Source organism: Mesoplodon bidens (genome assembly GCF_964165515.1).
Source record: "Mesoplodon bidens genome assembly, chromosome: 6".
NCBI lineage: Eukaryota > Metazoa > Chordata > Mammalia > Artiodactyla > Ziphiidae > Mesoplodon > Mesoplodon bidens.
The window spans coordinates 45,366,654-45,389,458 of record NC_138162.1 but is presented as its reverse complement, the minus strand read 5'-3'; the positions used below and the strand labels follow the sequence as shown (position 1 = coordinate 45,389,458).

The 22,805-nt window shown below is 57.5% G+C and overlaps 1 protein-coding gene across 3 annotated transcripts in view; it reads right to left on the bottom strand.

The window, feature by feature from the left end:
• CNTFR (ciliary neurotrophic factor receptor) overlaps positions 1-22,805 on the bottom strand; it is a 37,788-nt gene that overhangs the window by 956 nt on the left and 14,027 nt on the right. For all 3 annotated transcript variants that reach the window (XM_081237018.1, XM_081237017.1, XM_081237019.1), the window contains 6 exons: positions 17,176-17,260; positions 12,830-13,063; positions 5,458-5,575; positions 5,123-5,289; positions 3,877-4,040; positions 256-436 (listed from right to left, as the gene is read on the bottom strand). In XM_081237018.1, the coding sequence (XP_081093144.1) occupies positions 256-436; positions 3,877-4,040; positions 5,123-5,289; positions 5,458-5,575; positions 12,830-13,063; positions 17,176-17,260 (949 nt within the window). The remainder of the gene's footprint in view (positions 1-255; positions 437-3,876; positions 4,041-5,122; positions 5,290-5,457; positions 5,576-12,829; positions 13,064-17,175; positions 17,261-22,805) is intronic.

The following is a 22,805-nucleotide window of genomic DNA, read 5'->3' as shown; positions in this document are numbered from 1 at the left end:
CACTGCTCCTGCTTCTTGTGTCAGACCAGGGCTGCCTCTCCTGTCAGACAGCCCCTGCCTCACCCATCAGGCAGGTCTTTGCTTTCCCAAGGCACCCAGAGGTCCCTACCGAGAATGTGCAGACAGCAAGGACAAGGAACAGCAGGGGCTGGACAGACCGACTGGAGTGTGGCAGCCACACAGACTGTGGAGACCCCTGGGGCAGATGCTCCAAGTCCCAGGAGGAGCAGGAGGGAGCCCAGGGGGCGGGCTCACCGGGGGCCTGGGCCTCGGTGGTGAGGTGTCGCGGCTCCTCAGTCCAGGGTGTGGCGTGGGCGGCCACACTCCAGTCACTCCACGTCCCAATCTCATTGTCCTTGGCCGCCACCTGGATGATGTACTCCTTTCCAGCGTAGGCATCCGTGATGGTGTGCGCTGTGCCATCCGACAGCTCCACCTGCAGCCAAACCACGGGGTGGGGGCGTATAGGGACAGCGGACCCTGGGGGTCACGAGACTGAGGCACCCCCGGAAGAAGTGAGAACACTTGTGGGGAGAGAGGAGTGAAAACACCCCTGGAGGGAATGAGGACTTCCCTGGGGGGAGGACACTGAGAATACCCCTGGGAGAGTGAAGACTTCTCTGGGAGGAGACACCACCCCCATCCCACGCCCCCACAGGGAGCAAAGACAGTCCCGAGGGAGGAGATCTTTAAGGAGATGAGAAATGCCCCGAGGGGAGGGTAAGGAGGACTTTGCTCATTGTCTTCACTCTGCTGTCAGCCAGCTCTCTCACTAGCCCCAGCCCAGTCCCGACTTCAGTTCCAGCTGGAGGCGACAAGAGGAATGGGGTGAGAGGTGTAATGTGCTGCCCTCTCCAACTCCCTCAAGGAGCTGTTTAAAGGGAAGGTTACAAACGCAGGCATGGAGCTAGGCTGCCCGAGTCCAGATTTTAGCTCCATCCCCTACTAACTAGGTGACTAAGTCACCTAACTTCCACATGCCTTGCGGTCCTCATCTGTAAAATGGCGTTAATGATCTCTCTCACAGGGTTGTCATGAGGACCCAGGCACATGGTGAGCACCAGAGAGACTTCAGCCAGCTCTGTCGCTATCATGGGTTCCAGCTCAGAGCCTGGGCTCCCAGATGCCGGGCGCACCCACCAGCCTGGCCCCAGCTGGGTCTCCCCCTCAGGGTGGCCTCGCTTACGGTCATCGCCCTGCCTGAGGTGGAAAAGGGGTGGGGGGGCAGCTCCTGGGGCGGCAGGACAGCAGGACAGCTGCTCCATTTCCTCCTGGAGGCATGGCCACCCCACCCCTGCCCTGGCCGGCCCCATCCTGAGGGTCTCCCCCAACCCTCCAGGCTGGCCTGCCTGTCCGGAGCCCCTCCCAGGCCCAGGCTGGGCTCTGGTTCATCTCAGCGGCACCCGCTGCCTCATTAAGGCGCCTCGTAAACAGGGGCAGCCGGCAGGGTCGGAGGAGGGGGCCCGCTCTGGGCCACGTGTGGCTTCAGGGCATTTTTGGCCCGTTACACTCTTCCCCCAAGAAAACCAGGGTCTGGGCTACCTGACCTGACAGTCTGTGAGCCCATGTGCGTGTGTGTATGTGGATTCATGTGTGGGCAGCTGGGTCCAAGTGGGGTGGGAAAGCCTCCCACTTCCTCCAGGGTTTGTGAGCCTGAGATAGGAGGTACTGGTAAAGGCCAGAGTCAGTATGAGAGCCATTTTGGGCTCAGATCTGGGCTCAGTAAGTCCTACTCCCAGCCCTGGAAGATCGGCGGGCCCCAGGGACCCTCCTCTCTTGGAGTTGGGGCCCAGTTCCACCTCTAGTCCCCCAGTCCCCTTTAGCTCTGCAAAGACCCCTTCTGGCTAAGTAGCCCTAGCTCATTCGGCTCCTTCTCCCTCTTCCCAGGATTTGACCCTCGGGCCTCCTCCTTTGATTCTGTCCCCCGGATCTCCACATCTGTCTTTCCCCAAAGGGAGAGGGCCATGGGGAGCAGATCAAATTACCACCTCATTGGTGGGCTTATGGTGGGCAACCAACCATACCTCTAGGAATGTGGCCTAGAAGCACAGTGCCCTCCTGGAAGCCACATCTCCTAGGCCTGGGCCCTTCTTGTTAGGTTGTCACTGATCCCTTAAGCCACCCCCTTAAGAGAATGGCTCCACAACTGTCAGGAATTCCCTAGTTGCTGGCATCCGCCTTACCTAGGAGTCCTCCATCCAGTCTGTGGCAGCAGACATCAAACATGCCCTCCCAGCCTTCCTGCTGAGTTAGGCCCAGAGCAGAAGATGTAGGGAACCCATGCTGGGTCCCAGTACTCGCCTCCCCCTTGTCCATGCTGAGACAGCCCCTGCCAGACCTCACGGTGCCCAATTCTTGTGTAATTCCTGACCTGTATCTCTCACATCCTCCTGAAAATCCAAGTGATGTTTTTCTTTGCTCTCCCCTCCACTCCCCCTCCCAATCATACACCTGCCTCTCTCCAAGCTTAAGGACTGGGGAGAGTCCATCGTGTTCAGAGCAAAACTCAAGTTCAAAAGAGCCATAAATCTAGCCAACCACAATACCAATGTGACATGGAGCAGGGATAACATGTGCCACAGGCCATTCATGTTCTTGCTACAGAGCCCACATATTTTGCTCTGCCCGCGTCAGCGTTGGGGTCAGCTCTGCCCACGGTGCAGGCCAGTGGGTGGCCTTGGCATGTTAGTTGCATGCACGTAGGGAGCACGGTTCCTGCTGGGGGCCACGTGTGTGCGTGCATGTTCCCGTGTGTGTGTGGTAGGCAGTGTGCCAGGTCCACTGCAAGGCGTGTGCACTGCGACGCGCGGGGCTGCTGCCTGTAGCTAGTTAGCAGGAGAGGGGGGCTTGTGAAACTAGACCCTGGTTATTAGCAATGCATTAGTCGCGGGCAGCTGGCCAGGCGGGAGGGACTCCGGACTCTGTCAGGGAACATATGAGCATGTAAGCAGCCTCTGTGGGAGCCAGGCCTGCAACCAGAACAGGCGCCCTGGAATCGAATTACGCGTTTTAAAGGCCAGCTGGGAGAGGCGCAGGAGATGAGGTTGGAACCAGGTGGATGCGGTGGGGGCACAGGTTGACCCTGGGTGCCAGCCTGGGTTGCCCCAGGGCGCACCTTCCCAGCCCCAGACCTAGCCCACACACCTCATAGGCCACGTAGCACCCACAGCCCTATGGGCCCAGGGCCCTCAAGGAGAGAGAAACTCAAGTCTGCCCCAAACCCCTGGCTGCTCCCCAGAGCTCACTCTCGTAGCTTGATCAACATCCCAGACCACAGCCTGACCCCATACTGCCCCCCTTCCACTGCTTCGTTCCCAGTCCAGACCACCTTCTGACCCATAACTTTAAGCTGACCTCTAAGGTGGACTTGACTTTGGAGCCGTGACACTAATCACGGCCTGAGCTCATACCCTGGATTGAGCTTGACTCTATTGCCTGATTCTGACCCCTTGAGCCCATCTGTGAGTCCTTGAAGACAGAGACTATCTTGCCCCTTGGGTCCAGCACAGGCTCAGAGCCTGGCCCAGAGTGTAAGAGGGAGATGTCTGATCAGGGCTGAAGCCGGAGGTAAGAAAAGGGAAACACTGCCTGCCATCTGCCTCCCAGCATTTCTCTCCACTACCATGTGGAGCCACAACGATAGATGCATTCCTGTTGCCCTAATGGGGGTCACCAGGAACCCCTAAGGACCTTAGATAAGGACATCTCCCTCAGCTCCATCCATCCTTCCAGGCCCACCTGGTCCCTTCTTCCCCCCGGAAAGCCTCTCTGACTGCCCTCAGGCTTCACATTGGAACAGCTAGCAGCAGGGATACAGGGGCCTCCCACGCCGTGTGGCTCTGATTCAGGCTCTCGGGATCTGGGCAGGGCACTCACATGCTGCCACTGGTCCAGGATGAGGGGTCGATAGCGCAGAAAGAACTTGAGAGGAAAGGACTCGGGGTCAGGCCAGGTCGAGGGGGTCTGCCATGTCACCTCTAGCCGGCGAGGGTTGCTGGGCACTGGCCGGGCTACCACGTTTTCTGGAGGGTCAGGCTTCACTGTTGAGGAAACAGCTTCAGTACCACACTGATCTCTTGGAACAACCCCATTTCGTCAACCCCAGCCGCCATGTCAACCACTGCACATCAATAATCATCGCTCTTCTCTGGTGTCAATTTTGGCAACCACCGTTAACAACCATCTCATTACTTCCACCTTTCACGTCCCTGTCATCACCAATGCCGGTCACTAGAGCCACTGTCACCAGCTCATGATATCAACATCATAAATTTCATCCCATCATCAGCCCCGCCCTCATGATGACCAGCATCCCAATTACTAAGCCTATGTCATGCCCTACCACTACCCTCATCATCACCTGGGTCACCCCAGCCTGTACCAGCATCATATACTTCCCCAAGCCTGGCTTTTCACCTCAACTTTTCCAGTTCCAAACTGAGACATGGCCTCGCTTGGAAGAGGCTGGGTTTGAAGCTGCTTTGTGGGTCAAAGTTAAAAGACAGTCCACAGGTGTTGCAGATCTGGGTTGGAAGTGGGCTGAGAATCTGATGAGAGCATCTAAGAGCCCAGCTCACATAGCAAGAGACTGGCTGGGGATCCAGCCATGCTGGGAGTGGGGGGCAGGCGGAGGCACAGGGTCTGGCTGGGATGGGGCAGGGGTGGGCAGAGGGTCTGGCCGGGATGGGGCAGGGGCAGGTAGAGGGTCTGGCTGGGATGGGGGTTGGGGGAGGGCGATATCTGTCCCAGTCCTGTCTCCTGTTCTGACACCTCATTCATCACAGGCCGTAAGGAAGCCATTAGCGTGTGTGTTGGGGGGGTGGAGGCTGCAGCTGCACAAGGGTCTGGCCCAGCCTGCCCCCCTCCCCCTCCTGCATGCTCTGGGAGCCAGAGAGAGGATGGGAAGAGCCGCTGGAGAGGTCTCTCGGCCCCAGCAGGTGAAGGACATCCACTCAGATGTTCACAGGTATATGCATGCCACGCAATATGTGTACACATTATACGTTCCACATATACCTGGGCACACAATGTGGACACCCCCACCAACGCTCATATACACATTGGCAAACATCCACTTACTCCCACTGGAGTATGCAGCAGAGACCCGCCCCTCCCCACGCACCAATGGTGAACTCATCGAAGGTGATAGCTGTGGCGTTGTGGCCCAGAGCGTTGCTGACACTTATCGAGACCTTGTACTTGACGGTGGAGAACAGGTGCATGTAGCGGATGTGGCAGCGGTTCTTGAGGGCCGGGTCCTTCTCACAGACCATAATCTTGGAGCCATGCCTGGGGAGGGATGAAGACCAGGCACCGTTACCAACATCAAGGTCGGGTAGGGCAGAGGCTGGGGGGAGGTCAAGCCCAAGGCTGGGCTAGGGTCTGGGGGGCGTGATGGGGAGCCGGGGAGAGGTCAGAGGTCAGGGTTGGAACCAGGTCAAAGGTGCATCTACTCACAGCACAGTCACATTGAAGGTGTTGGGGATGTAGGTGGGAGTGGGCAGATGCCAGCTGCAGTAGAAGCCCTTGGGATAAGTGTTGGAGCGGCAGCTGAGTACGGGCTCCCGCGGCGGCACTGGGGGTGAGGACAGCACGGTCAGGACATTCTTGGAGCCCCCAGTCCCCTGCGTTAGTGTGGGGACAGGTGGGCCCCAGAACCCCAGCTCTCCCCCTTCAACCCATCAGCAATGCCAGAGGTGGCGGGGGGAGGGTGCTGTCAGCGAGGGTCTGAGGCTTCCCAGGCCACAGAGAGCCAGATGTTTAATTAAAGGAAAACAAGGGCTGTATGGAGAGAGAGCCCCCCCACCTGCTCAATGGAGGCGGGAACGTGGGGAGCAGGGGGCTGCAGGCCTCAGCTCATCGATCACAGGATGGAGGTGATGTCTGGGGGAATCGGCCCCAGCCCCAAATCTCCTGCCACACTGCGTCCATTTCCAGAGGAAGATTGTGCAACAGAGGCCAAGGGGGGTTCTTGACCGGGTCCTCTGGTTGGTGGGGTGATCAGGGTGCACTCCCTGGAGAAGAGACATCCCAGGCTTCCCCTCGGGAGAGAATGAGAAACACGAGGACAGGCCTGGTGGCTCCACATGAACAACAGCACTGGGCGGCTGTTCATATGCATACATGTCACCTATGTGTCTGTGTGTGACATGAATGAGTGACGTGTGATGGAATGTGGGTACGTATGTAGGAATGTCTATGTGTACGGCTCTCAGAGCACATGTCTATGTGTGACTGCATGTGTGTGCAGAGAGGAAGCTGCTGTTCCCTTGGTGTGTACCTCACCCCAGCCCCAGCCCCCAGCTTCTCCATCACAGACCCCTAAGGAAGCCCTTTAGGAAACTTCCTTGGTGGCGCAGTGGTTAAGAATCCACCTGTCAATGCAGGGGACGTGGGTTTGAGCCCTGGTCCGGGAAGATCCCACATGCCGTGGAGCAACTAAGCCCATGCGCCACAACTACTGAGCCTGCGCTCTAGAGCCTGCGAGCCACAACTACTGAGCCCGTGTGCCACAAATACTGAAGCCCATGACCCTAGAGTCCGTGCTCTGCAACAAGAGAAGCCACTGCAGTGAGAAGCCCGCGTGCCGCAACGAAGAGTAGCTAGCCCCCACTCGCCGCAACTAGAGAAAGCCCGAGTGCAGCAACGAAGACCCAACGCAGCCGAATATAAATAAATAAATAAATTTATTTATAAAAAGAAAAAAGAGGCCCTTTATATGGTCAGCAGCTGCCTTTACTCTGGGGAACGCGGAGGGCCAGAGAGGGATGGGGACCTACCTGTGGTCACACAGCAAGCCAGAGCTGGTACTAAACTTCAGGACGGGGATACCCACCAACACGACCACACACACATAGTTGGGAAGTCCTCTCTGCTGTCTAACCACTCTTTTTGCTGCCGTGAGCACTTAGCCCAGCTGTCCCACCCTCGGGCATTCGGTAAGGCATGAGGACAGCCGGCTCAGGTTCCTGGAAGGAGGCAGCTTCTGTGATCTGACCCAGGCAAGGCATGTCCGTCCACGGCTCCAGGGACACTGACACCTCCCTCCTGTGCCCCCCCACCCCGCCCTCTGCCTGACAGGTGGACAGGAAATGGGAGGGGGGCAGCTCAATAAGCCAGGGATGGTGAGGGGGAGTGCATGTCCACACTTGCTGAGTGGCCGTGGCGATACTTGGGGAGCCGTGGGCTTCCATCCACAGTGTGCACGGGACTGTGAATGACTGTGTGTGACTGTATGTACATGTCCAGTATATGTGAAGTATGTATGTATTGGGGCCGAACCCCCAGGGCCCGATCTGGCTTTGCAGCAGGAGAGATGAAGGGGTCAGAGAGGCATGAGGGGAGCTTGTATGTGGCAGGTGGCGTGGGCTACGCTGTGGGCAGAGGTGGCTCCAGCCCCTGGCCTGCAGGGGAGAGCTGGAGGCCAGCTGAGCCTGCTTTCTGCCCGCTGCTGCCTGCCTCCCCCGGGAAGCCTTCCTGGCCCCATGTCCATCTTGTGTCTCTTCCGTGTTCATCCTGCACGCCTCACGTACGCCGTGCCTATCTGCCCAGGGACACAGAGGCGTGGAGGTGGGGGGTGGCCAAGGACACAGGAAGCGCCTCGTGGGGGCCTGTGGGCCAGGCCGGAGTTGGCAGCCACCCCAGGAGGAAAGGACATTCCGAGGTTGGCTGAGAAGCCTCCACTGCCCCCTCCTACCACCACCCTCCCTTACCCCCAGCTTCAAAGGAGAAGGGCACTGGGCGGGGGGCGGGGGGGGGGGACTGAAGCCTGCAGAGTCAGCTCCCTGCCACCTGGGACTCTTTGGAGGGCAGAGCGGGCCATGGCACTGGACTCGCAGGCCCCCGCCCCCGCCCAGCCTCCTCATTGGCCGGTTTCCTCCATTTCCCTTTGACCGTCCTCTCCCCTCGGACCAGTCTCCCCTCAGACATCCCCCCGCAAACCAGTTCCCCTCTCTGACTGGGCAGGTCATGGGGGGCGGTGGGGAGGGCAGGCAGGGCTTTGTCTGTCATCTGGCTACTCCTGCCTGGCCCTGGGCCCTGAGTAGGGAAGGGCTTGGGTTTCCTGACAGGGACCAGGTTTCTCAGAGGGAAAAGGAGGAAAGAAAAACAAAGAAAAGGAAGAAAAGGAGTGACTTGCTGCAGCTGGAGCCCAGCTGAGGGGCCGGGTGGGCGGAGGTGGGGGTGCTGAGAGAGACCAAGTGTGAGGCTGTGGGACAGTATGCAATGAGGAGGCCTGCTGGGAGCGCGCTGCAAGTCAGGGGAGAAGCTGTTTGTAAGAGACTGCCATTGTGAGGCTGTGTGCGTAACTCCGAGAGGCTTCCTGTGTGTGACTGGGACTCGGCAGCAGTGTCACTGCGATTGGCTGTGTGTGGCCTGGTGACTGCATTTGTGTGGGGCTCGGGGTGAGGCTGTGTGACTTGGGGATTGTCTACACGTGAGGCTGTGTGGCTGAGGTCCTCCATGCAAATGCGTGTAAATGCGCTGTTGTGTGTGAAAAAGTGACAGCGGGACTACAAACCTGAGACACTGCGTATGAGACGGAACATAAGTGTGAATGCATTTTTCGAACTGTGGGTGTGGGAAGGTGCCCAGAATTCCAAGTGTGTTCACACGTATGAGCTGAACACCGTGTGAGAGCATGTTAGAGGCTGTGTGTGAGCAAAAGCCCATACGCATATGTGTCATGATTTCACATACAGGCATGCTCCTGGATGCCCAGACTTCCTGAGTTGCCCCCATGGGGGCTCCTGAGATGTTCAAGTGACAGCATCAGCCTGTGGCAGGGCGTCCCTGAGCCCCACGCGGGGCTGTGTGTGCGTGTGCATGCGTGCGTGTACCCCCGCTGGCCCAGGATTTGTTTGTTTTCCTAACTGGCTTGTTTTTCCATGTCCAGCCCACCAAACCGCATGTTTTTCCTCTCATCTCGCCAGCCCGCCTGGGCTGGAGCCCCCGGCATGCACGAGGCCTGCCCGCCGGCTCAGAGAGGAGGAGGGGCAGGCTGCCCACACCCCTGGCCAGGCCAGATCAGGCCAGGCGGGGCAGGGTGACCCTTCCAGCTCCAGCCCCGCCCGGGCCGCACCCACACTCCTCCTCCTGCCTGGCATTCAAGGCCCACGGCCTGTCCTAACCTTATCTCGTGACATCCCTCAAGGCACCCCAACTTCTGGACTCCTAAATGCCCGCCTTCTACCCATCTTTTCTCCCCAATTTCTTCTTCAACCACAGGCTGCTCTCTCCTTCCCCACCAAACAGAGCTGAGGAGGAAGCGATGCTGAACCAGGGGTTCGGGAGTTCCTGTCCTGACCCATCAAATACAAATATTTTAAAACTGGACAAAGAACTGTCTATTTAAAATTAGTCACTTAATCTCTGATTTATTTCAGCTTAAAATCAGAATGACATGGAATTAGCAGTGTCTAAGGAAACAAAAGGATGCTACTGAAAGGAACCTTGTGATCCTGTTTCCTAATGTGGGGGTCCTTTCATCACCCCGGGTAGGGGCCTCCTTGCTGGTTGTGACCATCTGCCTGAGGGCAGGAAGGTGGGTCAGGAGGAAGCAGTTCAGGGATCAGCCTGGTTAAGGGGACTTTCAACGGAATATTTTTATGATCAGGTTCCCTTGGAAATAGAGACATGAAAATCTTATATGTTTAGGATAAATATTGAATAATTTTTAGTTTGAATGGCCCACAAACCAGGGGTAGCTCTGTCCTGTTCTCTGAGCACTGGCGAGAAGGATAATTTGATATTGAGTGTTGCCAAACCCAGTCTCTTGCTACTAATATAAAGTGACTGAAACAATCATGATTAATGTCCCCTGTTCCTCTGACCAACTCTTTAGAAGGAAACAAGGCAATGAGAGATAAGTATCTGTAACTAATGCTACAGCCAACTCATGGCCAGCTCTCCTCTGACAGGCAGGGCCTGGGGAGTGGTCAGCACTATTTATAAAAGGTCTGGGGCTTCCCTGGTGGCGCAGTGGTTAAGAATCTGCCTGCCGATGCAGAGGACACAGGTTCGAGCCCTGGTCTGGGAAGATCCCACATGCCGCGGAGCAGTTAGGCCCATGAGCCTCAACTACTGAGCCTGTGCATCTGGAGCCTGTGCTCCGCAACTAAGAGAGGCTGCAATAGTGAGAGGCCCGCGCACCGCGATGAAGAGTGGCCCCTGCTTGCTGCGAAGACCCAACACAGCCAAAAATAAATAAATAAATTAATTAATTAATTAAAAAACAAAAAAAAATCTTATAAAAAAACAGGTCTGGGCTCTGGTCACAAAGGGCAGCTGTGGGTATGGCTGCAGGCATTACATCTAGACCCAATCCCCTTCCAGTGACCTCTCAAAGAAAATCGAGTCATCAGGAATGAGGGCCCAGAGCCACCAAGGCCCAGCCATCACAGCCAGCCTTGTCCATCCTGAGGAATTCTGGGACTCGAACTGAGAAGACAAGGGTATGGGTGAGTTGTACCAAGTTGGCCTCATACGCCTTGCATGCCACTCAATATATGGCCTTTTTCCCCATGTAAGGGCCCAGGGTTAGGCTGCGTGGTCCACTTCTAATGCACCCTGTGGTGGGCCAAGGAGGACTCTGGTGGGCTGATCCTGCATATCTCAAGCTGGCCGACAGGGGTCACTCCACCCTCGGTTTGCAACTAAGGCGTTTCGTGATGACTGCCATCTCTCCAGTTTGAACACATAAAAAAGCTTTTCTGTGGGGAAAGGAACATCCCTACCAAAACATACCTGTACCTCTCCTCTAGCCCCACTGATGGGTCAGTGTTGTGGCAGACCCCGCACAACACTTCAGCCTAACATTTCCCACGGTTGTCCACACCAGTCTCCTGATAGTGGGGAAAGGGCCTGCTCCCAGGTCCCTCAAGCATCTCCTCCCCTCAGTAGCTCCCAGGAGTAAAGAAACCATCTTCAGACAGTGGGGTGCATCACCCAAGTAGGATGAGGCCAGAGAAGCTTGAATCCTTGGCTCAAGAAGAAACTATTTTCAGAGTATTTATTCTGTCAGTTGGTGCCTCTGGCTGAGCTCCAGAGGCCTGCCCAGATGACCATCAGCAACACTGATAACCTCACCATCCCGATTCTCCAAACGCCTCTTCTGAATCACACTCACCTGCTCTTCCTTCTACCTTCCTGCCGGATCCTTCTGATCTTTCATCTCTTTTTGTGGCTCGTTTCTTCCATCAACCCCTTATATGGTGATGGTCTTCAGGGCTGGGTTCTGGGTCCTCTTCTCTCCTCATCCCACAATCTCACCCTTGGCCATCTCACCACCTCCCAAGGAGTTAATGCTGACAACCCCCCAAATTCCCATCTCCAGCACAGGCCTCTCCCCGAGTCCCAGACCCTCAGATTCACTGGCTACCAGCCATCAACTCCCGGCTGTCCCCGGGGACCACAACCCAACAAGTCTATAGCAGATGGTGGTGCCGCAGATCCCTCACCTGTACCCACTGACTGCTTCTGCAGTTATTTGCCTCAGAGCTTCCTTTGGCCACCAAAACCTGCATTGCCTGTCAGGGCATCAGGGCAAAAGTGCTTGGGAATTAAAACAGCCCCACCCCGACTCCTCAGTGTATAAGCATCTGAGCCCCCGCTCTCCTTAGGCAGGAGAACTCTGAGGCACACATTCTGCCTTGGCTCCCAGGGCTCCCCCAGCGGGTTAAACGCCAGTTGCCCAGAAGCAGTGGCTAGATAACTCCCCCTTTACTGGCTAGCTTAACTTCCTTTTCTATCACTTTCCCATTCCCTTATGATGTTTCTGTCACCTGCCAAATAGACCACCTGTATGCAAATTCTCACCTGATTCTAGGGAAACCCAAACTGAGACACCGTGTAAACAGAACATGCCATCTTCTCCTCCAGCTGACCCTTCAACCTTGTCTCTGTTGCAGCGATTGGTACCACCAGCCGTCTTGACTCTTCCCCCTCTCTATTCTCCTGTCCTCCCTACCTCCAATCCATCACCAACTCCTGGAGGTCCAATCACCCCCTCTCAACTTCCCCAACTCTATGCCCCGGTCCTAGGTCCCCCTCATCTCTCCTGCATCCCAGCAACAGCCTCCTTCCTGCCCCTGCCTTTGCCCATCCACCTGCCTCCCCTCAGCACAGAGAGAGGGACCTTTAAACAACATGACTCTGATCATGTCACTCCCCAGCTTCTAGGATCATGATCTGCCCCGTCCCCTCCTTCAGCTCCCTTCTGCCATTTATACCAACCCAAGTGGCCTTTTCATGCCCTCCCAGCCTCTGAAACCCATGGTCACACTCAGCTCTCTGCCAGAAAGAACTTTTTCAGTGTATCCTCCAAATCCTCCAAGCCTCCATGTGCTTCACACTCCAGGAAGCCTTCCTTCTTCCCTGGAGCTTCCCAGAGTGCCACACCTCTACCTGCATAACCGTATACCCCATTTTCTTCCCTAAGGCCCTCAGGGCCAGAACCTGTGAGAGGACACAGTGGAGTGAGGCCACTCCAGCTCGGAGCTGTGACTCTAGGATTCTTCCCCACCAAGCCCCAGGTGGGCCATGCCTGCCAGCCCTCCTGTGCCCATCTTGTCATAGGGAACAGGATTTCAGGATCTCAAAGCTCTCCAGTGGGGGTGGATACAAGTGCAAAATGCCAGGGGTCTGCAAACGGGGTGAGACTGGGCTCAGAGGTCAGAAGAGCAGGCTCAAATAGGATCAGAGGGCAAGGGTCAGGGCCTCCACCACTACCACCAGGAAGGGGCTTTGAACCAGGCCAAGGGTCTGGGCCTCATGGACAATGCCCTTGAGTGAAGTGGGAGGTCAAATGAGGGGTGCTGGGAGTAACACTTACAGCCCACATTTAGGAGGACTTGGTGGCGCAGGTGCCAGGAGTCGCGGTGGAAGCAGGCGTAGAGGCCGCTGTGGCCCAGTTCCAGGCCATGGAGCACGAGCTGAGAGCCGTTGAGCAGGTCAGGGGCCAGGTCTGTCCCATTCACCCGCCATGTCACAGATGCATCCCAGTTCGCCGTCCCACACGGCAGAGTCACGTCTGAGCCCAGGCGTTCGTACTGCACGTGGGGTGTCTCTGTGGGGGCCGGGGAGGGCACAAGGCAAAAGTCACAGGTCACAGCCCCGCCCAGCACCCCCAAGCAAACGTGCACGGATGAGAGCCCGTGAATGTGCGCAAGTGAGGAGTCCAGGCCGAGAGGCTCTGAGTCTCACGGTGTGAGTGTCCCGGGGAGATGAGGGGTATGCAAAATTCTTGTGCGGCCGTACAAGGGTACAGGCATGTGAGTGCCTCCAAATTCGTACGTGTGTGTGCACGTCTGGGGACTGTGTGTGTATGTGTATGTGTAGAGAGTTTGTGTAGCGTGCTGAGAGAGAAGACCCAGTTCACCTCCAGTCCACAGGTCCTTTTAAAAGTTTTCCTGACCCCCATGACCCCAACCTCTTGCCACCAACAGGCCCAGCCCCAGTCACTGACATCTGCTACCCAGGCAAGCTGGGGCTGAGGGGCCCCTCTCCCGAACTCCTCCCTCTGTCTCTTCCCATCTCTTCATCTTCCCCATCCTTGTCTTTCTGTCCTGCCTCTCTCCCTCTCCCTGACTCTGAGCCCCTGACAAGCCCCCCGCTCCCAACCATACAGGGCTGGGGCGGCAGCAGGAGAAGGGAGAACGGGCAGGGTCCAGGCCAGGAGCCCTAGGCAACCCCTGGCAGCTGTCAACATCATCATGAGGCAGAAACTGCTTGGGGTGTGGGTCGGGGAGTGCTGGGACTGAGGGAGCTCTCTGACCATTCCTCTCTTGCCCCCAGGAGGGGCCTGTCAGAGCCAAAAGCAAACCCCAGCCTCGGCAACCCAGGCGTGATGGACGGAGCCCAGGAGACTGGAGTGGAAGGGCGGCGCTAGGTGGGGAGGCGAGTGGGACAGAGGAAGTCCAAGGCACCGATTCTACAGACAGCCCCAGAGGAGCGGGCGCCGGGAGATGCGGATCTACCCTCCTCATCCTGCCCCCCAAGCCTGGAAGGACAGATGCTTCCCTGGTCCCAGCCAGATCTGTGGAGTGAGGGTGGGAGGGGCAGAGCGAGGGGGGAGGGGGGAGGGGGGCGGGGGGTGGGGCGGCCGCGGGATCCCTGTTAACACTCCTTCACATCTCCCCTCCAGAGAGCCACCCCGCCTAGCCCGGGGATTTTCAGAGGCAATTCCTCTTAACGAGCCAATTAAGTTGGGCCAGTGGCCTCTTAATTAGACTTGTTAACACCACTAGGACTGCAGGGGGTAGGGATCCCCACCCCCCAAACCCCGCCCCATGCCACCAGCCGCCCCCTTCCCTCCTTTATAGACCCCTTCCCAGTTCTGCTTTTCTCTGTGCTGAAACATCTGTCCCTGTTTGCTGCCTTGGTCACTCTCCCTGTGCCGGGGATCTCTCTGTATCTCCAGCTCTCTCCCCCGCTGCCTGTCTCTGTCTCGCCCCTCTCTGAGCCTCTCTGTCCCCATCAAAGGAGAGGGAAGCAGGAAACCCAGCCAGCCCTGACCACTCGTCTGTGGGGCCTGGGACCAGCCGAACAGAGGATGAACAGGCGGAAGGGTGGTGGCCGGGGGGCCTTGGAGGCCACAGCTGTGAGGCTGGACCAGAGACTGACTGGGGGCCTCCCTCTGACCAGAGGCCCAGTGTCCACGGCTCAAGCCATAGAGCCCCCCCAGTCCACCAGCCCTAGCCACGAAACCCCCCCTCCAGCCTCCCTTCCAAAAACCTGGAGCTTCCAGGAAACATGCCAAGCCCCTCTCTCTGCACGCCCCCCCACCCACCCCAGCAGAGACTCTGCATCCAGCGGCCTGAGGAGGAGGCTGAAAACTGACCGTCGTGGAGGGGGCGTGGCCGTCACGGTTCCAGCAGCAACACATGGACACTGACCAACAGCAGCTCAGAACTAACACGGCCCCGGTATGGCCCTTTAATACTGGGGGGCAGGTACAGCCGCAAGATGAGGAAACCAACCCAACAGCACAACGAATGTAATGGCAGTGGGGTAACACGTGGGGAACCCTGTCTGCCTCACAAAGGAAATGGAAACGCAACCTGACAACAGTGACAAACCAACCATGTAAGGGCAGGGCAGGAATGAAAAAATGACAATACAATGACAGATGACAACTACAGGCCACAACGCAGAGGCAGAGGGGGTAATGTGACATGACAATCACACAGTGTCACAACTGCTACAATGAACACAGCAATAGCAATACACACAGCCATGCAACAGCTCCAAAGATGGCAGTGATTTAATCCTTTGTCTCTGGACAGCTTTCCTCCCACCCCGTGGGTGCCCCTACTGATGTGCTGTCCATTTCAGAAATTAAATCAAGCAGCAGGGGGAGGATGGGGTTCTTGGCCCTGATGCGGTGACAAATGCTCCAAAGGAATCAGCTGTGAAAAGGTTGTTAGAAGCCAGGATAAGAGACAGAGACAGGATGAGGTCGTGGACATCGAGGACACACAGGGATAGGGCTGACAGCTCCCTCACACCTGTGCACATGGGCTCACATGGGGACCACATGGTGGAAACAGTCCCCCCAGGCGTCCTAAGCAACTTCACGTCACCACACACATAGGATGAAGACGGTCACCACAAAGAAGAAAAAGCACACACAGGACAACCATCCACAAGGTCACGGCTATGCAGGGACACTGTCCCACTTCAGGGACAGTAACACCTGATAAAAGGTCACATGCATGCACAGGAAGGGCACTGTCACCCAGAGGCACAGTTACACATGGGGACATGGTCTCACAGAGAGACAGTTTAACAGGGACACGAACACACGAAGAGACAGAAACACAAGAGAAACTAACAAACTATCATACATGGGGTACAGTCTAAACCACAAGGACACAACCCCACAAAGGCCACGGTCACACACCAACTATGTCACACACAGGGCACAGCCCACAAGGATATAACTACACAGAGAAACACACCCAAACAGGGACACAGTCTCACTCACACAAGAACACAGTCTAACACACAAGGATAGTCTCACACTCAGAGATGCAGCCTATGCCCACACACAGGGCAGGGGCGAGGCCAACGGGGAAGACCACTGACGGGCCTAGGCTGGTCTGGTCAGCACAGGACCCCCAGGCAGGCCGACTGCAGGTGGGGGTCGATGCGCTGGCCTGGTGGTCCCTTCAGTCCCTGCCCACTGTGGAGCAGCCCTGGGGCAGGCCAGGCTCTCTCTGGGCCTCAGTGCTGGGCTCACGAGGAAGAGGCCACAGGAGCCTCGACCTACTGCCCTCCTTGAACCCACAGCCTTGAGGGTCATGGAGCTTAGCCATTAGGGTCTGCTCTGCGCCTGGGCCCCAGAGGTGCCCCCACCTTCTCTGCCTCTACCTGAGCCAACTGAGGTGGGGGGCAGGACACAACCAAGCGGGGAGCTCCCTACGCTTGGAGCCTCCCTCGTTCAAGGAGTTTCGAGGTCAGACCTTGTACTGACGTGGTTGCCTGAGATGCTGCCTCAGATGCAGAAGGGCTAGTGGTAAAGTTTCCCAGCAGGCGTGCAGCTCCTTGCCCCGTGGACTGTGAGGACTCAGCACTCACTGGACAGGTGGTGCGGGAAATGCAGGAGGCTGCCAGTGGCGCAGCCTGAGCAATCCCTGCCCCCTCCAGCCACCCCAGCTCACTGACCGGGCCCCTTCCTTGATGTGCCCGCCCTCTCCCACTTGTCACCCTGACCATCCCCACACCTTGTGCTCAGTCTACCATCTCTGTCCCTGTATTCCTTCTGGGATAAGGGGAAATATTCTTACCCACTGTCCCAGTGCCTCCCACTGCACTCCCATAAATCCAAGGGAACCCCATTTCACCAGATACTGGACAGGGCCCTGCCCCTAGCTGCCCCCAACTCCCATCCCACCTGCCTGTACCCTGTATCAGTGCTAGTGGGCAGAGGGACAGATCATCTCAAGCCAGAGATACCATCAGCATGAGACCACCCAGGAGTGACTGGGGGACTGTGTTTATGGGATGACATCAGTGGGTCACCCCGTATATCAGTGTCATATGACTCATGTTCATGTGTGACGATGCCAGCCTATGGCAGTAGGTGGCTCTTGGGTGGGTGAGTACAGCTATGCCGGGGAGGGTTCACGCTCAGTTCCCAGAGGGGGTCAGCAGGGAGCTCCCCCGCCCAGCACTCACCCTGTGGACTGTGTCTCTGGGCGTAGACCACGGCAGCGGCAGCAGCAAGCACGGCACAGCAGGCCCATGGGACAGGAGCAGCCATCTGTTGGGAAAGAGTGGGCAGCGGGGAAAGGGGTGGCATCAGCCCAGGCAGGAGCCTCCTGGGGAGCCCCCACTCCTCTCAGGCAAGACTGGGAAAGCCCAGCCCTAGGGCCAGGGCACCTTGACCCCAAATGCCCTTCTTAATGGGGCTCAGGATCCTCTTCAAGCAACAGAAAACATTACTGGCATCTGTAGGCAGAGGTCTGCTAAGATGGTAGAAGGCAACCTACAATGTTGTTGTTCATTACAGCCGCTAGAGGCAGGATGGGTTACAGATCACTGGTAATGCTAGGACCATTTTTCTAGGAAAAAAATAACTCACTGGTAAGGTTAGCTAATTAGCTATAAACATCACAAACTGAAAGGGTGATGTTCTAACTTGATTGGAGGTCTATACGTCTCCAAATTGCCTCGAATAAAAGGCCCCCTGCCAGGCTCCTGGGGAGGGAGCCCCTCGGATCTGCCCCTGCCATGTTCCCCCTACCCACCCGGATCCCCCAGTGAGCCCTGCCCCACTGGGCTCTGGGAAGTTCAGAGCAGCAGGGTACCAGGGCAGTGGTACATTGTGACCAGGTCAGATGTGGCTTTTGCTTTAGTGGACACTAATGATCATGAGAAGGATGGGGGATTTTCCCTGTCAGGGACCACAGCCCGTCCTTCAGCCCAGGAGCCTGGGAGCCCCAGCCCGCCTGGGAGCCCCAGCCCAGCAGATATGCATCAGTGTCTACACACTCCCATGTGGGTACAGAAAGCACACTCAGGACATGTTCCTAGAAGCCAGGATGGATCCAGTGGCCCCCTTACCTGCTGTCCTGCTTCCTGGGATGGGTCCACCTGCCCTCACCCCCCTCCACCCCAGCGCATGCCCATACCTGAGGGCAGGGAAATAACTACTTCCTGCAGGAAAGGTTCCCAACCTGACTCTCCTGCCCCAGTCTGAGGAGAGAGGGGGACTGTCAACAAGACAGAAGCAGAGATCCAGAGAGGGACACTGCCAGACACTCAACCACGGCCACTACCAGAGGTACAGCCAGACACACAACAAAGACACTAGCCAGAGACACTGCCCAAAACAAGAGACAGAGCCCCAGGAAAAGAGCCCACACACAGACTGGAGAGACTGTGCCGGGCACGATCAGACAAAGCCAGAGAAACAGGTAGATAAACCAGATAACCAGCCAGAAACACGGCCAGAGAACAGCCAACACACAACCAAAGGACCCGCAAGAAACCCTGTGAAAGACTCAGCCAGACTCAGGCAGACATATCAGAGAAAGAGTAAGCAGCCCAGGCAGAGAAACCATCAGCAACATAGCCGGAGAGCCAGAGACACTGTCAGAAACCATGCCAGAGAAACTGCCTGACACACAGGCAGAGAAATACCAGAGGAACTGATAGACACAAACAGGCATAACCCAGGAAAACTGCCAGTGAGAGAGCCAGAGACACAGCCAGATGCTCAGTCAGGAAGTATCCATACCACTCAAGACACTGCCAGGGACATGCAGACACACAGTCGGACACACTGCCAGAGAAACAGCCAGAGACACTGCAGAAAGAGCTACAGCAGGGGAGACAAGTGTGGCTGTCAGCCTGGAGCGGCGGGTGGGGGAGCCGGAGAGAATCTGACTTCCGGGGCCTCCTTTATGGGAAGGGCTCCTGCCTACCCACTGCTACACTCACCCCTCACAAGGTGAGCCCTCCCCTCTGCACCTGGTGATCCTCCAGCTACAGCCGCAGGAGCTCCGGCTGCCCCTCCCTGGCACAGCTCAACTCTCTAGGCCCCAACTGGCCTCGGCTCCCCCTCCCACATCTGTGACCCCTGAGGCCTTTGCTACCACCGGGCCTGGCTCCTGACCCTCTGCCACTCCCCCATCTTTAGCTACTCCTCGGGCCTAGGAGGGTAAGACAATGGCCAAAGTCACAGTCAGCAAGTGGTGGGGCGAAGAAAGGAACGCAGGATGAACCAGTGCTAAACTCAGAGCAAACGAACCCAGGATGAACCAGTGCTAAACTCAGACCAACTGAACCCAGGATGAACCAGTGCTAAACTCAGAGCTGGGGCTGGAGAAAGGGAGATAGGAGGCTGGAGGCCTATGTGGTTCCCCAGCTCAACCCCTGCAGGGCGCCCTCAGACCCTCCCCAACCCTCTCTGCCGTCCACCCATGCCATCTCCTCAGAGCCAGCCCACTGCCCACCACACGGGAGAGGAACTAGGCAGGCGGGCCGGCAGAGTGGACAGAGGTTAGATCACAGAACGGGAGTAGAGGGACAGGGCGGTCCTGTGCTCCCTGCTCCTTCCTGGTCTCAGCTGGGAGGGCTGTGCGGGCGAGGAGATGGCCTGGCACGAGTGTAAGGCATACAACACACACACACACACACACACACACACACACACACACACACACACCCGGGTCCCCACAGGGGGAGGGGAGGCTTCTTCATCAAAGTCGCCTCCATCAGCCCGATGAGTTACTGTAAGGGCCGGGCCCTGGGCCAACGGGGCTGCAGCCATGGGAGACGGGCGCTGCTGAGAGCAAGCGTTGCAGAGAGGGGGGATGGGGTACCACGACAGATGCTGCACGGCTGGGGACACCCAGAAAAGGGAGAGACCCAGGGAGGGGGGAACAGAGAGGCAAGGAGAGAGGGAAAGCAGTGAGCGGAGACCCTGAGGGACAAGAAAAGAACAAGACAGGGAGAAATGGAAGAAGAGTCACAGGAAGAGAGACAGGGAACATAGGAGATGGGCAGAGATTCAAGGACAGAGGGAGAGAGACCCAGAGAGAGTGACAGAGACCCCAACAGTGTCTCTGTGCCCACCAAGAGCATCTCTCCAAGCCCACCCACCTCCTGCAGTGTGAGGAGAGGATGCCGTCAGTGCAGCAGCGCTGGCTGATCTGAGACAAGAGCAGGGCTTCCTGGGGGCTGGAGGGCTTCTGCCTATGAATCCAGGAGCCCAGCCCCCATGGCATAAGGGTGGACAAAACCCCCATCCCACCCCACCTGCAGGTCCAGGGGGCCCCAGGCCAATTTCACTTCCCTCTTCCCTCCGAGTCCCCGCTGGACCCACTCCCAGGTAGGGAAGCTGAGGCCAGAGGCATCCAAGCTACAGCTCTGCCCTACCCTAGCTCACCTCAGGCCACCCATCTCAGGGCAAAGAGCATCTTTCCCAGGAATTTTCCAGGTCCACACCCCATGGCTCTGGGATAGATCTGGAGCATAAATCCCATAAAGCCCCAGATGAGGGCTATGCAAACTGGCCCAGCCTCCCTGCAGACCCTTCCAGAGGCCCAGCCTGGCCGCCAGCCCCAGACCCAGAAATGAGGAGGGAACAGAGGGCACCCCACTAGCAAGTGCCCAGCAGCCCAAACCCCTTGTAAGCAGAAGCCCAGCACCTCTCCTGACACAGAACCCCACAGTGTTGCCACACACATACACACACACACAGGTGACACATCAAGAGACAACCCTGGGCCCCCAACTTACTGTCACCGTTCCACCATGACACAAAGACATTACACACTGATAACAACACCCAGTGAAAATGACACAGTTGCACTGTTGACAATGACACACAGGGATATTGACAGTCACCACAGTGACAATGATGCAGTGAGTGACAGTCACACACAATGACATCAACAAACAAGGCAATGACACCTGTTAACACTGACACAGTCACAATGACAGTAACCTCAGAATCAAAGATGCAATGAGACTGACAGTCACATAGGCTAACAATGACAGTGACATCCACAGTGACACAGGGATGTTGGCAGACTCAGTAAGATGGACAGTCCCGCAGAGTAACACCAGCCCTCAGTAATGCTGACACCACAGAGGCTGACAGTCGCCAGCAGGGACACTGACACAGTGATGTGTTCCAGATCAAGGACCTCAACTACCCAGTTTCTTGCTTAGGATCCAGGGCCTAAGACCCCTCGTGCCAGCCCCAGCAGGAGCTCAGGTGCCCTGCACTTCAACCCTCAGCCCCTGCCCAGCTGAAGGCAAAACCTAAGAAAGGGAAGTGTGAGTCTGGGAAAGCCTCTATTCACCCTTGTAGAAACAAGGCAGTTTAAGTTATTCAACCCAACCCTGGGGAACCCCTGCCACATCCAGGATGGGACTGGGGGTTCTGGGCACCACTGCCTGGGGCCCAGCTCCGACTGCGTGTGTGTCGATGTGCAATAGCGTGTTCTGAGCTTCGGGCTTCAGGGTGCTGGTTGGTGTGGGTGTGTTGAGGGTCAGGTAGGTTCAATCTGGCCTGGACAATGAATGAACGGGGAGGCCCCACGTGGTACCTCCGAGAAACTGAGATCCAGCGAAGGTCACTGGCCTGGACCCCACCCCCCTCGGCCTGGGGCTGAGGTGAGGTCAGAAGCATCCTTCTGAGGGAGGGCATCTGGCCCACAGCAGGGGCCAAGGTGACATCTCCATAGCTTCCAGTCTCCCTTGGCAACCCCAGACTCCAGGATCCCCCAGGGTAAGGGAAAAGGCACTCTGTGTTGGGGCCTCATCCCCTTCTTGTCTCCCTACCACAGCCCTAGAAGATGCATCCTGGGAATGAGGCAAGAACCCAGGGCAGGACGACCCGCTGATTCAAAGGCCTAGGAAACTCTAGGGGCCTCAGACCTGCAGAGGAATTAGGGTGGGGGAAGAGAGACACCTACACTTGGAGACAGAGAGGGAAAATGAGAGACAGGGCAGGGGCAAAGACAGGGACAAGGACATGGTGGACAGGGAGGAACAGTGCTGGCTGAGGGGGCGGCTGGGAGAGACAGTCTAGGCGGGCGGGAAGCTCCAGGATGGGGAGGAGGGGCTGAGGCCAGGAGGCCCCCAGATCCCACCAGGCCTAGGCAGCCTGGACAGCGTGGGCGGTGGGGGGGGGCAGAGGCCTGAGCGGTCCAGAGGCTGGGGGTGGGGAGGAGGCCAAGGAGGGAGGCCTGGCCCCTGGAAGCTGGCCCAGCAGGCCCCCCATGGGGGAGGGGGCGGGCCTGGGTCAGGGGCCAGCTCCTGGGCTGGGGCCGGCTGGCCATGGGGCAGCCTCCTACTCCCCGCGGTGTCTCCCCCTGTCTCTTCCTCCTTTCTCTCTGAATCCAGACCTGGCCCTCCTCTCAGCTCTCAGTGCCCCCACCCTAAGTGGCACAGGACCCAGAAGCCATGCCTGGGTTTAGGACTCAAGCCGTATCTCCTCCTGGGCTACCCATCCCCACCCGCTCCGGGAGCAAGCCCCCATGCTCAGGGGAAAGGACCCCACCCAAACATATGCCCCCTCCTCCCCCGCAGAAGGGGGCAGGAGAAGCTGAGCACCAGTGGGAGGGGGGCCAGGAGGGAGGCAGGGGGAGCGGTCCCCCAGCTCCAGCCTCTGGCTGAGGCTGTGGAAAAGGAGGCGGCAATGTGAGTGAGTTGGGGGGGGGGTATCCGCACCTGCTGTTGTGACCTCCACAGCCGGAGATGGGGGCCTGGGGTGGGGGGGGACAAGATTCCGATGGATTTTGGCAGCAGCCCGGACTCTGAGCACTCAAACCCCCCACCCCCCAGCCTCT